Source organism: Lathyrus oleraceus, chromosome 1, assembly GCF_024323335.1.
Source record: "Lathyrus oleraceus cultivar Zhongwan6 chromosome 1, CAAS_Psat_ZW6_1.0, whole genome shotgun sequence".
In the NCBI taxonomy this organism is placed as follows: Eukaryota; Viridiplantae; Streptophyta; class Magnoliopsida; order Fabales; family Fabaceae; genus Lathyrus; species Lathyrus oleraceus.
In genome coordinates, this window is record NC_066579.1 from 26,635,247 (window position 1) to 26,652,163 (window position 16,917).

The 16,917-nt window shown below is 33.1% G+C and overlaps 2 protein-coding genes across 2 annotated transcripts; both read left to right on the plus strand.

Moving 5' to 3' along the window:
• Nucleotides 1-3,804: 3,804 nt before the first annotated feature.
• Nucleotides 3,805-4,356, plus strand: LOC127088210 (uncharacterized). Its single transcript, XM_051029128.1, has one exon. The coding sequence runs from the start codon at nucleotides 3,805-3,807 to the stop codon at nucleotides 4,354-4,356; it is 552 nt and encodes a 183-aa protein (XP_050885085.1).
• A 1,800-nt stretch (nucleotides 4,357-6,156) lies between these two features.
• On the plus strand, nucleotides 6,157-15,767 carry LOC127073759 (novel plant SNARE 13). The gene is made up of 10 exons (XM_051015009.1): nucleotides 6,157-6,552; nucleotides 8,875-8,967; nucleotides 9,393-9,486; nucleotides 12,390-12,427; nucleotides 12,687-12,784; nucleotides 14,604-14,683; nucleotides 14,755-14,811; nucleotides 14,905-14,997; nucleotides 15,094-15,168; nucleotides 15,349-15,767. Exons 1-10 carry the CDS (start codon nucleotides 6,476-6,478, stop codon nucleotides 15,439-15,441), a joined length of 798 nt encoding a protein of 265 aa, XP_050870966.1. The 5' UTR covers nucleotides 6,157-6,475; the 3' UTR covers nucleotides 15,442-15,767.
• The last annotated feature ends 1,150 nt before the right edge of the window (nucleotides 15,768-16,917 follow it).

The following is a 16,917-nucleotide window of genomic DNA, read 5'->3' on the forward strand; positions in this document are numbered from 1 at the left end:
ATAAAATAAGAGAAAACAAAGACCTTGTTTCTCTAGTTGGATTAAGTCAATCTAATACAAGAGATATAATATCTCTAATTCATTTTACTTCCAAAACATTTACAAGAGATTAAAAAAGATTTAAAAGAAAATAATCACCAGAGTTTCCAAGAACAAACTTTGTTTCAACTAAAATGGTTCGTAATTTCACCAACTCTCAATATATGAATCACGCAAACCCAAAAAATTTAGCTGTGTTCCATAATCCCTTTACATACTTCCAAAGGTGTTCAGAATTCTAAAAACCTCAAGAAATTCTACCATTATCAATCTAATTTCTCTACTAGGATTGTCACCTTTTCACTATACTTTTCAGACTACATTCTAAATGTTCTAAAAACAAGAATGATAAAAAATACATATTTATAATTACTAAAACTCAATAGATCTATAACGGGTCCGAAACACGACTCGTTAACCAACAAATCCATAAAGCAAAACGATTAAATTTGATACACGTGAATTCTCAGATTTGACCCATTGTCACTCGGACCCTATTCGACCTGCCGCAGTTGATCGATCGAACCCATGAATGGTTGATGCTTCCGCAAATAAATCGCTTCTGTCTACCGCGTTGCCGGACCACCACTCCGACATACATTGCCGACATTCATGCTGCTTTTTAGCATTTTGATTTCTGAAAATTTAATTTCTGACAATCTCAAAACAAGTTATTTTTGTCTTCACTTGATATTTTAAGTCATACTTCTACCTATTCAATCCTATCATTTCTCTTTTGAGATTTTTTATCATGTACATATTAAAAAAAGCTCTATTAACCATTAAACTTTTTATATTTAATATTAAATAAGATCCGTGTTCAATTAGATGAGTTATAAAGACATACACAACACATAAATGTATCTAAGAGCCATTTAAATATATTCCAATATAAAAAAAATGCTTTTCACACTATAAATTAATTATATTTTATATTCTTACATACAAATGTGGACGAATATGGCTGGAATTTTAAAGTTTGTGTATGTTATAATCATTTTTCTTTTCATATGTTTCATTATGATCGAAGGTAAGTTCACTTTCTAAAAAAAACCAATCTTTTTTCTTTATCTTATTCACAAGTTTCATTCTATATTATTAATATTTATCTTATTTTATTTGACATTGTAGGAGTTTATTTTTGTGAAAATAATAAAGATTGTCCTAAATCTATGTGTCTTCCATTTGAAATTCCAAAGTGCATGAGGACGATTTGTGAGTGTGTGGAAAATGTATTGGATGAGAAAAATTAAATTAATATATATTTGTGTTGTCTAATGTAGATCAAATATCGGATAAGATAAAATTTGTCAACTATCTTATATGGATGTTTCCTACCACTTTGTCAGTTACTTACATTTTTAAATCAAAGGCATACCAAATATAAATAAAATTATAATGTAAATCTCATAAAAAAAATTATAATGTAATAAATGTTTGTCTATAACTATTATTAAATTATCTTTTTAGAAACGTATTAAATGTTAACTTTTCATATTCTAAGAAATTTGATAGTATAAAAAATTAATAAAAGGGTGAGAAATAAATTTTAGACGATACAATGAAGAAAGAAAAATAAGCAATATTATAATAATTGAAAATAAAATATTTTTTGTGTTCGGCTAGGGTGAAACAAAAATGTGAAACAAAAAAAGAGCAAAAGAAGGCAATAAAGACTTCTCAACTACGGTAACCGTGCCTATCACGTACGAAAATATGGGTTATGAGCACAACAATAATCATGGTGAAGAATTGACACATCAAGTTTCAACAGACAGTGGTTCGAAATCTCTCAGAGACATAGTTGTTGGAAAGATGGGGGAAAATCAAAAGGAATGAGAGAACGAGATAAGTGATGAAGAGTTAGAGGTTGATGAAGAAGAATCGAAAGTCAGAGTTGAAGAGATCCAGGTGGGAGGATATGATTGTCCGATGTTTGTACTATCAAAAGCTGAGGAAAAACGTATCCTACGTCCTTGGATGAGGGTGTCATTGTTAAGCTTTTAGGGAGGAAGATAGGGTATAAGGATTTAGAGACTATGCTGAAACAAATGTGGGCCCGAAGTGGAATCATCAACATCATTGATCTGGGAAACGATTACTATCTAGTAGCATTTTCACATTAAGATGACAAAAGTGCAGTGTTATATGATAGTCCATGGTTTATCTATGATCATTACTTGATAGTGAAAGATTGAAGCCTAAATTTTCATCCAGAACGAGATACTATCAAGGAAGTAGTAGTTTGGATTTGTGTAACAGGGTTGCCAATAGAATACTATGATGTAATGATATTGTCAACCATTGGTAACAAGATTGGTAGAACAGTGAAAGTGGACAAGAACATGTTGCAAGTGAAAAAAGGAAACTATGCGAGAATTTGTGTAGAAGTAAACTTGACAAAACCATTATTGACAATGTTTTCCATTAAAGGAAGAATGTACGAAATCGAGTATGAAGGACTTCACCTTCTATGTTTGTCTTGTGCAAGGTTTGGTCACTATAGAGAAAGGTGCCTTGAGATCAGAACCGGCTGAGGAGGTGGCAATGTTGAAGGAAGGACTGGAGGTAACAACATAAATATTATACAAAGAAACAATCATATTATAATTGAGGGGAGCATTGTAGGGCCATGGATAGTGGTACAAAAACACAAAAAGGGAAGGAAGATGATGTATGATCGGAGAAACCAACCTTTGGTGATAACAAATGATGATAAAAACATTGTTGGATCCAAATTTGTATCATTAAGTGAGGAGATTCTAGAATTAAATGGAGGCATTAATGTTACTTAGAAGATGTTATTATATTCAATGAAGACAATTATGGGAAAGGAAAAGGACAATCAAGTTTGGAGAGAGAAAATGATATAAACAAGGATTCTAGAAATGTTCGAGGAAATAAGAAGCAACCAATGAGAAACACGGGTAGTAAGAATATTAGTATCTGATTTAATTATATGTATTAATTGCATGGGTGTTGCTAGTAGAGAGGGGGGGGGGGGGGGGGTCCAAATATAATGCACATCAAGGGTAAAAATGGAAACGCGAAAGTAAGCAACATTAAAGTTAGTGGAACCCGCACCAATTCCTTGGTAACACGTGGGAAAACGATTTTCAAAAGCAAAGTAAGTGGAGTATCTAGGGAAAATAAAGCAATAATGAAGTGAAAAGAAAAAAAAGTAACATGTGGAGAAAATAACAAGGTAGAGGGGAACATGAAAAATACAACTAATAACAATCGAATTGCAGACGGGAAATTGGAGAACCACATAAACTCATGAATAACTAGCAATGTGATTGGAAAAGAGCCATACTACGGAGATGGGGGTAGCAACACGAGACCACCAGATAAGAATCAAGGGTTAGAGATGGACATAACTCAAGCAGCTGGAAAAGAAGATTTGGAGGAACATGAGAGTGAAGGTGTAACAATGAAGCATAACTCACAACATGAAGTCAATATGGATATAGAGGTTGTCCTTGAGACCCTTGGAGTTTTGTGATTGTTTTGACTCGAGATTTTGTTAATATAATTGTTTGTCTATAATGATGAAATAACAACATAGTATATTAGCTTGGAATTGTATAAGTGCTTAAAGCAATGTTTTTTAAGTACTATAACCAACATGTAAGGAAATCCAAACCAGACATGTTGGTAATTATGAAGACTAGGTGCAACCCTTCTAAATTGGCCAAAAGTGTCAATACAATGGGCTTTGATGGAATTGTTGTTGCTGAGAATGAAGGGTATGCATGAGGCATAATGGTTGCATGGAATAAGAAGTCTTTGAAAGTGGAGATGTTAGATATAAGCTTTCAACATATTAATATGAAGGCCATGTTTCAGGAAGGTATAAAGTGGCATTTTATAACAGTTTACGCTAGTCTTAATGAGGATAAAAGAAGAGTGTTGCAAGAAGACTTGAAGAAGATAACTGATAGGATTAATGGTGCTTGGATGATAGTTGGAGATTTCAATGACATTTCTAGTTCTTTAGGGAAGAAAGGCGGGGCTCAAGTTTCTATTAGAAGATGCAAAACATTTAGGGAGAGGATTAACAACTATAAATTGATTGACATAAACATGATTGGTCCCAAGTTTATATGGTGTCGGCCCATTTATCATGGTGGTCAAAGGATATATGAGAGGTTGGATAAGGCATTGTGTAATGATGACTGGAGCTTTGATTTTCCAGAAGCTCGTGTAAAAGTGCTCGCAAGAGTAGAGTTTTCTAACCATCACCCGATATTGACCTATTTGAACAAAGGACACAATTTTAAAATCCAAAAGCGGTTTCGTTTTGAGAGTGCTTGAATTATAGGAGATCATTACCAGGACGTGATAAAAAAGACTTGGAGAAATGAAATAAGCATAGAGATTAATCCGAATGTAGTTCGAGAAGACATAAATTCTTGGAGAGAATGTCACTATTGATCAAGTGTTAAAATAAGGAGTTGATGGCCAAACTGAAAGGTATTCAATGTATCATTTAAAGGAGAGACAACGTGGAAGGGTTCAGGAAATTAGAGCTGAAGCTGCAGAAGAAGCTCAATGATATTCTTCGCAAGGAGAAGCTTATATGGTTCTAAAGGTCTCGAGCAAAATGGTTGGCTGATGGAGACCGTAATACGCAATATTGTCATATGAAGACAATCATTAGAATGAGGCATAAAAAAATTATAATGTTGAAGAATGATCAAATGGGTTGGTTATAAGAAGAGAGCGAGCTTAAAACCCATGTTAATGAGTATTACAAGAAGCTTTTTGAGATAAAAGGTGGCTGAAGGGAGTGTATTTCAACTTCTGTGACTTTCCCGACCTTGCAAATTGATGATATTCAAAGACTGTCAGCCCAGGTAGAAGATGCAGATGTTAAGAAAGCTTTGTTCTCGATGAAGCCGTGGAAAACGTTGAGCCCAGACGGATTCCCAATAGGTTTCTATCAAAAGTCTTGGAAAATTATTGGCAATTCAATGTGTAATATTGTCAAGAGAAATTGGAGTAACTCTCATGATTTAGTTAATATCAACCAGACTGATAATTGTTTGATTTCAAAGGTGGAACATCCTTAAAATATCATGCAGTTTTGTACCATATTGTTATGCAATGCAATCTACAAAGTGGTGAGTAAAGTAACAATTATCATCACTCTTTCAGATACTAAAACAAGCAAGAAAGGGAGAAGTAACAAAATAATATTTGGTTGTGATAAATGTGGAAAATACAAGGATACATATAGCGGAACACAAAGTGCAGCTAATAAATGTTGATGTCCATTCAAAATAAGTCGACTCCGACGAAAGATGGGTATGGATGAAAGGTTGATGTAAAATATGGACTTCATATCCATGATTTACCTTATAGGTTAAAAAGTCATTTCTTTATTGGTAGGCTGAGCACATATGAGAAGCAACATGTTATTGATTTGGCAAAGATACATGTTCCACCTAGACACATATTGCTTTCATTGCAAGAACGAGATCCAGCGAATGTCACTCGGTTAACGCAAATGAAGATCCACCAATGTGTTCTTTCTCCCCTACCAACGAAAATCGAGTGCCCCGTCTTAAACCACCGCACTCTGGAATCCGATCGTCCCTGCCTTATTTTCACACCACTGCTAAAATTACAAAAAAACACATTTAAAAAATAAAAAAATCAAACTGAAACATTTTTTCTTCTTCAAGAATTCTGATTCGTAAAAATAACTCAAAACCAGAATATTTTCAAAAAGAATTCCAATGCCATATTCCAATAAATCGGAATACTTTGCAATTGAATTTCCAATATGTTTCATGAAAATATTTAAGTAAAAAAAAATTAATATGAGAATAAATGCAGGGAAGTGATGACATAAAATTATGTTCTATACTTTAAAAGTGCATTGAGTTATTTAGTTAAAAAGAAAAAAAAGGTAATGCTACTGGTTGGGGTACAAAGTTAAGAAACTCCAGAATAAAAAAATTGTGTATTGAAAAAACTAATAATTTTATTAATAGTAAACTTTTTATAAATTCAGTATATAATTTCTAATTTTTTTTTAATATTTATTTCTTAACTTATGTTGTAGCACTACCTTCAAAAATAAAAATAAAAAATTGGATTAAGTAATTAAACATAATTATTCATTTTCATATCAGCAAACAACTATTATCTCTTCTAAACTTTCCTCTTCTCTGTTCTGTTCTGTTCTTCTGCTTCCATTTTCCCTCTCTAATTTCACTTCACTCCGATTCAATTCAACCCAAATTCTCGCGCATTTTCATCAATCTCTTTTGCATCTCGATTCCTCCACTTTCCGTCTTTCATTTTCCCACGAGAGTTAAACGGTATGCATCCTGCGTTGAGCTTCCCCAAATCAACGAGCTAGGGTTTCCGCCGGGATATCGATTCTCGCCGGGATTCTGTCGAAGTGACATAATCGCCGGCAACAATGGCTACCAACTTGCAGATGAACCCTGAGGTGGAGCAGATCCACGGCCAAATCCGCGATCACTTTCGAGCTCTCGCGTATGTCTCTTAATCACAACAACTAATTTTTAGATCATGCTGCGTATTTTTTTTGTTAGTACATTGTTTTTATGATTCTAGAACTTGTGAATTACGTTTTTCTTTTTGTTAGTACATTATTTTTAAGATTCTAGAAATTTTGATGGTTAATATTGAATATAATTTTGGCCAGTGTGAGTTGGTAATTGCTATAACGTACCAACATGTTGAAATATAATTTTAGAGTCCAAGTGTTTAACGGTTTGGAGAGAAACTTGGTCCTGGATATGTAGCCGACCCCACTTAGTGGAATAAAGTTTCATTGCTGTTGTTGTTGAAGTGTTTTATGGTTTGAAGGCACATAACTAGCTGTTTAACTATTTTTAGATAGTGTTAAAGTGATTGATCGTTGTGGTTTATAATATGTTGATATTTTGTGTTATGAGTATGCGAGGAGAGTAATGTGATGGAAGACGCTGTTTCTTTGATTCCACTTGATATTTGAGGTGATGATAGTAGTGAAGATTTGAGGTAGAAACAAGCATTATGTAGATGTACATATGCTCAGACCAACAGTTGGTAGTTAGTACGTTGTGCTTGAGATATAGACCTTTTTGAATTATTTTCAATGAGTATTGACTGAATCCGTCATTTGAAATTTAAATCTCGTGCCCCCTTTCACTTTCAACAGCTACATACGAATATAATACTTGTTTATTTTGATTGTTTTTTAAGGTAGTTGTCAATCTTAATATTGGTATGGAGTGGTGGGTCTGAAAACACTGGCTGTATGGCTAATATTCCGAAGATTTGATCCAACATAATTGTTTATAAAATGCACCAATAATTGTTGAACAAGAAAGATCTTCCAAAATAAGGACATACTCTGAGTTACTGAGCCGTACTCTAAAAACTAGAACAATGGGCGGTGGCTTGAGTAGCATTACGCAGATGAAAGTAGAGGATAACAGAGTTGCAATCTATAACATATGGGCGTGAAGAGAGGGTGATTAGCAAAGTGGGAAGAGGGTTCATGTTTGAGGTAGAGTAGAAGGGGAAACTGGATACCAGTCCCATCACTCTACACCCTTTAGTAATTTTGAACCTTGCGATTTTTTCACTCGTCCTTCAATTTTGAAATTGTTTTGCTCTTTTTCGGGTGCTGAGCTCTGAATCTATCATGTGATTTGTAAATCTGTCCATCAATTTTGAATTGTGATGCTATGTTTGTGTATTCTGTCCTAGTTAGTTTGCAATATATATATGTTATTAAATTATATATAGATATTATAGATGATTTGGTACAGTTAAGTGAGAAAACCAAACCGAACCAAACCATAATAAAAATCTACTCAAACTGAACCAAACCGTTTCAATTTACTTAGAACCGAACCGAACCGAACCAAAATCATTGGTTTGGTATACCGTTTAGAAATTCCGAACCGTACCGAACCGTTAGAAGACAACTTTTCCAAACCGAACCATTTATTAAAGAACCGAACGATTAAACTATTTTTCAATTTAAAAAAAAAAAACTTAAAACTTGTTTTTAGTATTTTTAATTTTCAGTTTCGGTTCGGTTACAGTTTCAGTTCGGTTTTAGTTTCAGTACGGTTCTAGAACTGTTTTGTGCAATATGGTTTGGTTCACTAACCAAGCATAACAGTTTGGTTATTTTAACTTCGGTTCAGTTCGGCGGTACGGTTCAGTTCATGTTTTTTCTGAACAGCCCTACTTCTATTAAGTAAACTTAACTTGTAAGAGGCAAGTCTATGGGGATTTCATGTAGACTCTTGAGTAGAGGAAGAAGTAGGGTGAACCTCGCCAGACTTTTCTTAAATAGGCCTTGTCTCTTGTAAGATAAATACGGTTCATGCTTGATTTAAAGGTTTGTCATCCAATCTATCTCTAAGTAGGTAATAGGACTACTAGGTCAACAGGGCAGAATCCATGCATCATATTCCTTTATCACTAAATAAATATTAGACTCAAGTCATTTATATTGACTAATATGCTTAAATCTTTACAAAGGTGAATTAGTATATGGTTTAGCACATTATAAAAAATCTTATCATATTAATAGAAAAATTCATGTTATTTATATTTATTTAAAAAGGTCGACTTATTAGGTCCAAGAGGCTATTGCGATCGCCTATAGATTGGTCTTATTAGGTCCAAGAGGCTATTGTGTCATTTAGGGTTACTTGTTGGCGCTATCAGAGTCATGATTTACTTATTCTAGGAGAAGGAAAAGAAATAAGAATGCTTAATTATTTGAGTAGATATTTCATCTATTAAGTATTTGTGGATATTTTTAACATACTCAATCTTTTTTGCTCCCAGAAATGGCTTCCAGAAGCTGGACAAGATTAAAGATTCCAATAGACAAAGTAATCAGCTGGAAGAGCTCACGGGGAAGATGAGAGAGTGCAAAGGGTTAGTCCTGGATTTATATTGTTGCAATCTTGGTATGTCTTGGTGATGACTGAACTAAGGAAAATGCAGATTCCATTAAAAACTTGTCTGCTTTCTAATCCATATTGACCGCACAGTGGATTTTTTAAACTGTTGCAACTAGTTCTAATAAAAAAGAGCTCTTTAATGGAAATTTATATCCCGTGCCAGCATCCTAGGTTTTGAATGGTGATATGGGTAGCATACAGCCTTGTTATATATTTTGTTTGCCCCAGTCGTTATCTGCTTTCCAATTTTTTTCTTTTGACAACTCACTAGTCTTTGGCCATATGTTATTTTAGTGGTGAATAAAGTAAAATTATATTTGATATTTGACATATTTCACAATTTGATTTCAATGCATTCCCTTCCTCATATGAAGCATTATGTTGTTATAATTGTTCCAGTTTGATAAAAGAATTTGATCGTGAAATTAAAGATGAAGAGGGCAGAAATACCCCAGAAGTGAACAAGCAACTAAATGATGAAAAGCAATCAATGGTCAGTACCCAAAATCTGTCTTTTTGATATGATCATGCCGGGATTGTCTTCCATGTATTGTGAATTCAACTTCACCATTTTAAAAACTTTTGAAAACTTTATAAATATTTTGCACGACCAATTGGTTCTCAAGAACACTTTATCGTCACGGCCGTTGGATAGTTTATAACTTTAATTTCTTGGGAGTTTAGAGGTTGGTATTTCTCAATGAAAGTTATAAACATTATATAAGGTTATAGTTGGACTAGATAATGCATGGTCTATAAAGTTTATAGTTGGTACCTAGATGTTATAGTCTTATTCTCTAATGCAAGGATAAGAAAATTCATGTATGGTTTTGCAGAATGATGGAAACTCGGTTAACTGAATCTAGTGCATTAACTGTGCTAGATTACACACTTTATTGGTTTCTTCTTAGAGAAAGACTCTCCTTTAAGCACATTTTTTTATATATAAACCTATATTGGGACAAACCTGTACTCTTTTTTTGGATACTTTGAAGACTTATAGGACCTTTTTTCCCTGTTAAGGTACAGCTTCATTGTATGCTTGGAGTCATACACGAACCTTTGTAGACTTTTCCATTGAAGTTGGGACTTGCGAGTACTATTAATGGGATTTAGCTCCTTTAAAATGAGTAGAGAGTAAGGTGAGAAAATCAAAGGTTGATATTTCAACACATCCATAATTTGCTAGGCATGTGCATGTATATCAATATTAATTTATTCCTTAATGGTTCATATTATTCACTTTACATTCTTAAGTGAGTGGCTTACTTCAGAGGAGATAAATTCCATTAATTGGTGACACAGTTACTGAAACTATTACAGAGTGAGCGAATAGACCAGTGATGACTTTCTATTGTGACTTTTCAGAGTGAAAATTCTTTTTGATCATGATAAATTGTAAAGAGTATTCTTAGAATATAAAGGGAGAACAGGAGTTGGGGGTGGGGTGGGACCCAGGATCATAGTTAGCTTAAATAGATAACACCAAGCCAAAATCACTTAATAAAATATTAATCTTTCCAATATCTTCAGGTAAAAAGTGGACCAGATAATGTTTGGTAACACTACGTTTCCTTTTTCAAAAATTGGCATTTTTTCACCCCGGAATAAGTTTAGAAAGTTGTAGTACCAAAAAAATTATGGTAAAAAAAAGTATTGATAACACCAAGTCAAAGTCACTAAAAGAGCAGTTAATCTTTTCAATTTCCTTTCAGATATAAAGTGGTATATTGTTTGGCGACACTAATATATGGTCATTTATTGTTTTAGAAAATTTGAATATTCTCACGCTGGAATAGATTAAGGGTCTAGTACCAAAAAGTTAAAAGGAATTAGAATGATGTAAGATATTAGATTCGGTGTTGTCAAATTGCGGCCATGGCGGATTGCGGTTGCGGATTTTCAACATAGCGCCATGGAAAAGCCATGGCGTTGCGATTTTGCATTGCGGCCGTCACAAATTTAACGTGCATGGCGGTATGGCGGAAATTGCATTTTTTTAATAAAATTTTAAAATTCTTGTCTGAGTATTTTTTTGGCGACCAGGAAAGAGACCCAAAAGAATTATAATTGTGGTTAAATACTAATAACCACTATTAAATACTCTAATTAAATATTTATAGAACCAAAACCTTACCACCTTTCCATTCTCCCTACTTTTCTTCTCTCCCAGTCTCTCTTCTCTTCTCATGTTTCTCCATACTTTCCTTCTCCATCTGTGTCTTACCACCTTTCCATTCTCCCGACTTTTCTTCTCTCTCGATCTCTCTTCTCTTCTCATGTTTCTCCAGACTTTCCTTCTCCATCTGTTTCTCTTATCTGCTTACACAACTATCAGGTACTCTTCTTCTTCTTCTTCTTCTTCTTCAGTTTTTTCTCTTTTTTTTTTAATTTCTTTTATTTCTTTTCTTTTTTATTCCTTCCCACCACTCTCTTTTTTGTTCTACTTTGTTGGTTCTCCCTTTTTTTTTCTCATGCTCTGTTTTTTTAGTGCTGTATTTATCTCTTTTTAAGTGCTTTGTTTTTTATTTTATTAGTTTTAGCCAATGCCTGAAAATCGGAAACCTTCCTAACCTCTAGGGTTGGGAAACCTCCCTAACCTCCAGGGTCGCCACTTCAAAGAGAAGTGACCCTAGATGAAAATATATAGACATAGTTAACAGAGATTTAAACTCTACTCGCTGTATTTTTTTTGCACAAAATTGATTAATGGAGGAATAACAAGAGGCAAAGATCATCTAATGGAAAGAAGTGCAATGTTCAAGCTTGCACCAAATGTTCATACCAAATAACTTTAAAGAAGATTATGTTGGAGTTAGAGAAGAAGACTACAGATTTAATAATGTTTTGTAGTTGTGTTTTATAATGACTTTTATGAATGGAATGTTTTATGGTACTTAAGACATGCCACGTCTATTTTATTTACTTTATAGTTGAATTCTAGTTTCATTCCTATATAATTCTGTTATCTAATTTTTATGACTTATGATTTTTGATTTTTTTCCGTGCTATTACTGTTTTTTGTGAGTCCTTTACCTCCTTTATTTCCACCTCTATGACCTGAAATGTTGATGATTTCTTTTTTTTTTCATCGAACATTGTCTCAACAATTCTTTTCCTGTTGTTTCTAGTATGTTAATACTTTTCTCCACTGATGCCATTCTGGTCTCAACAACCCCCATTTTGGACACCTCTTTGGTTTTCTTCCATTTCCTCCTCAGAAAATCCAGCAGGTCATACCAATTTGGAAGAAACCAAATGGCACGGGGAAAGTCCATTATTGTTGATTATTAATATTATTAACGGATTAATGGATATGCATCATATATTGCATATTTCATGGTCTTGCCCCAAAACCACTTTATTTTTGTTTTCTCACATACATTTATTTTGCAGATCAAGGAACTAAACTCCTATGTTGCATTGAGAAAAACGTAAGTTAATCCATATAGTGTTCTGCTGACAGAATAAAATTGTTTTTTTGTACATTTGGAACTTGCTCCTGGTAAAGGTTTTAGAAAATATTGTATGAATTTTCCCTATGAGCATAATGGTTAATGTTCACTGTTGGCATAAACCAAACCAATAATTCAAACTATAATTTCCCTTCCCTTTTTTGTTTTTTACAGCTTAGTACAAAGTATGCTTTGGCTATTTGAAAGTTTGTTATGATATTATTTTGGTGGTTAATAGGTACATGAGTACCCTTGGTAATAAAAAAGCTGAGCTTTTTGACACGGGAGCAGGACCAAGTGAACCCATGGCTGAAGAAAATGTTCAATTGGCATCAAGTAAGAATTTTCTCGTCTTAACCTTATTTGCTGGTAATATATGGAGTTGATGTGAATTCTTAGTTATGCATATTTTTTAGACATTGAATTTTATTTCTACTTTTTCCTACTTCATGCTGGTGGAGCTTCTTTGTAATATTTCTCCTGGTTTTGGTCTTCGATTTTAACTTTAAACCATGTTTCAACCAATTTTTACCTCATAATTTGGCAGGATATAATCATAACAAAACTGAGATTGTATTATAAAATTGGCACTGTACTTACAAGCAAGATAAGAAAGAGGACACTGCCCTCCCAAGCAAGATAAGAAAGAGGACACTGCCCTCCCAAGCCATAGTATTCTTCTGAACTTCCAATTACTCCTGAAATATCCAAAACCCTCCCATATTCTATTCTTTCTAATATAAACATAGACAATACTCATTCTCTCAATAACTAACTTTCCCACTAACTTCTCCACCTTTTGGTGAATATTCTCCATCGACACTACCTCTTTATTGGGCCCGAATGGCATTGAGCTGTGGGTATAGGCCTATTAGAATTGGGTACTTTTCTGGTATGGTCTCATTGTTTAGAGATTTATAGTCAATTGCATCTGCCATGAGTTGTCCTTTTCCCATAAGATAACTGGACTTGAATAAGAACTGGTACTATGTTTCATCATTCCTTCTGACAGCATTTCCGCTACCTGACTCTCTGTTTTGTCTCTGTTTTATCCTTATGGTGGTAAGCATAATGATAAGGGAAGACACTTACAGGCTTAGCTCCCGATTTCCACACGATGACATGATTGTGTAAGATTGTTAAAAAATTCCAAAGAACCGAACCAAACTGTTGATAAATAACCGAACTATTTCTTTTAGTTACTGAAACTATCTAGTATTTTCCAAACCAATAACTGAACCGAACCGCAGTTAAGCAAACCGAACTACACTTAATTGAACTGAACTGATTTGGTATTGAAAAATTAATCAAAAATTCAATATGAGCGATATGAAGGAGTATTTTAGAAAGTTATAACTAAAAAATGGTTAAATACCCCCAAAGGTATAGCTTGCTAACATACTCCTAAAAAATAAGTGGGTGTAAGTTAGCTTCTCTTATAGGCATTTGCTAGAATAGAATACATCCATCTTGGTCGCGGCTTTTGGATGTCTTCCGTACTTACATCCAAAACTAAAGTAAAAAGATAAAGGTTCACCCCTTGTGCAATCCTATTGTTAGGGGAGAATTTTTTGTGGCTCCATCATGTGTCCTCACACAAGTCAAGACTTCTGTTATAGCGCTTTGTCTTGGATCGTGTTGACACAGTCCTAGACACGGTAGAAGCCCTATGGTGAAGGCAGAAGCTGACCCGTCCTTGACAGAGTCTCTTCTTAAATTCACAAATACTTTTCCAATTATGATTATTGATAATCTCATTGCCTTTAAATAGGCTTACAGTAGAATAAGAATTCCTAATACATATCCTTAATAGCTCAAAATAGGCAATCCATCTACTAATAAAAACTGTTTAAAAACCAAATATTGTGAAGATACTCAGGTAAACAAATTTTAAGTGGGTGTAAGTTACCAATTAGATAATGAAAGCCCTTCTCAATGTTTTATGTTTTCTGTTATATCCAGTCTTTATTACTCATCTTGCATATAGTTTGTGTGCTTATTTTTTCGCCGCGACTTACTTCAGGCATTATGTTTGATGGTGCATGATAATTCATACACTGGGCTGGGGATTGGGCCTTTTTCTGGATGTTTATGCTTTTATATGTAGTTAATAAATATATATATCATTAAAATGCTTATTTGGCTTGTCTTCTAGAAATGTCAAATCAAGAACTTATCAATACTGGGATAAATACAATGGATGAAACTGATCAGGCTATAGAAAGATCTAAGCAGGTGACACTTTTTTAACATTTATTACTTCGTTCCCCTTGTACCTTTATTATTAACATCATATTGAAATGTAGGTTGTACATCAAACAATTGAAGTAGGTACCCAAACTGCCACCACCTTGAAAGGCCAAGTAAGTTTATCTGCACAATGTGTGTATATTTTTGAAAACGAAGAGTGTATCTGATCACATTTCTGACTTTCATTCTATTACCAAACTTTGCAGACTGACCAGATGGGCCGCATTGTTAACGAGCTTGATTCAATTCAGTTCTCAATTAAGAAAGCCTCCCAGCTTGTGAAGGAGATCGGAAGAAAGGTCTCTTCATTTTCATTGTGTCTAATACACTATTCACAATAATCCTAAAATTTTCATGAAACTAAAGTATCTTTAGTCTTTACCTTGTTATATCAGGTAGCCACCGATAAGTGCATCATGCTTTTTCTGTTCCTTATCGTGTGCGGTGTAATTGCCATCATTGTTGTAAAGGTACTATCTTAGTCCATCTATTAATTGCATAATCTTGTGAATATATATTTCCCCCTTGTGTAATCTAACACTTTTCAGAAATCAAAACCAAAGTAAGCTGCTGCAAGAGTTTATTAGAAAGAACAATATTTATGTGAAATTTTACTAATATTTACCCCAATATTTTCTAAAATTTTGCAGATTGTGAATCCACACAACAAAGATATTAGAGATATCCCAGGATTGGCGCCTCCTGTTCCAACTAGGAGGCTTTTGTATGTAAGGACTGGATAACATCTTGATTAATTCTTTTATCTTACATGTTTTTTCCATCCCCATCCAACCAGGAGTCTTGGTATCTTGGATGATATGAAAGTTTAAGTAATGCTTTATGGGGGCATCTTTTGGAAATCATCAATCAATTTTAAATTAATTTTTTTTCATGCCTGAGCTGTGTATATCTCTGTTTGTGGTTTTATGTAGTCTTTTCCTTTTTTTAGTACCGAGTTGCTCTGTAATATTTTAAACAAAATATTGTAGGCCTAGAATGAATATAATGATGTTATCGGACCTATGGTTTACATGTCCCATTCAAGTGAGGCATTTCCCGCCCTTTTTTATTTTATTTATGTGAGAATTTAAGCATATATATAAATTAGTTTTTGATGCATCGGTTGTATAAAATTACATCCATTATTGTTTAAGATGAAAAGTTGCTAAATCACTTTGATTTAAAATTTGCTAACTCACTTTGTATATCAGAAATATTTGAAAATCAATTTGAGAAATCTAACTTTGGTGATTATTTTTCTTCCAGAACAACTGGCTACATGAATTAACTATTGCAATAATATTCTATCAACAATTAAGGACGTTAATGGATGTGGGTCGATCCACGAATCTACTGACCTAAATTAAATCAATTCATAAATTATTCGAATCCGTTTATTGATGGGTGTGTACAACTTAATTCATAATAATCCGTATAATTTAGTTTGAGTTTTGCAACTCACGGATATGTTGATTCTGTCTTTAGTAATTTCTTATTATTTTTATTATTTTAAATTAAAATATAAAATTAATATTTCATTAATAGTCATTATTTTTATTTAATTTTATTTATTTTTATTCTCTATCAATAATATTATTAGATAAATGAGTTTATGTAATTTTAAGATTAAATATTATTTTGACAAATGAGTTTATGTAATTTTAAGATTAAATATTATTTTTTATTTTCTTTTGTAGTATTTTCAACTTATGTATTTTATAAAAATAATGTGTCTTATTGAATTTTATAATATTATTAAATTTTATGTCGTGTTGATGAATTTTATTAGATATTATATGATATGTTTAGTCGAATTTGAGTATTATAAATAGGGGTGGAAATAGGTTAGGTCGAGTTAGATTTTGCCAAATTTAAGTTTGGTCAGTTAAAAAAATTGAAACCTAAATCTGATCTGTAGTCTGTCATAGGTTTATTTTTAAGCCCGAGCATGACTTTTTCGAAGGTCTAGTTAGTTTGTTAGTCTACATAAAAACCTATTTATTTTAGACATGTAAATAAGCAATTCAAATAATATTTAATTAGACTAAAAAAACTAAAAGACCAAGAAGACTAAGTTTGCATTGACTTATAACTTGTCTATTAGCATAAATTTTTTGAGACTATTTTTAAGAGAACTTATGAAAATAACTTATGACATTGTCCATAAGATTTTTCATCTTATTTTCATAAGTTTTCCAAAATAATCAAGTTTTATTTAT

What these genes read in the sequence shown, in the direction of transcription:
- LOC127088210 (XM_051029128.1), top strand. Translation starts at nt 3,805, where the DNA reads ATGGTTGCATGGAATAAGAAGTCTTTGAAAGTGGAGATGTTAGATATA.
- LOC127073759 (XM_051015009.1), top strand. Translation starts at nt 6,476, where the DNA reads ATGGCTACCAACTTGCAGATGAACCCTGAGGTGGAGCAGATCCACGGC. An exon ending in GATCACTTTCGAGCTCTCGC is followed by an intron (nt 6,553 to 8,874) that starts GTATGTCTCTTA and finishes TTTTGCTCCCAG; the next exon opens with AAATGGCTTCCAGAAGCTGG. An exon ending in TTGCCATCATTGTTGTAAAG is followed by an intron (nt 15,169 to 15,348) that starts GTACTATCTTAG and finishes AAAATTTTGCAG; the next exon opens with ATTGTGAATCCACACAACAA.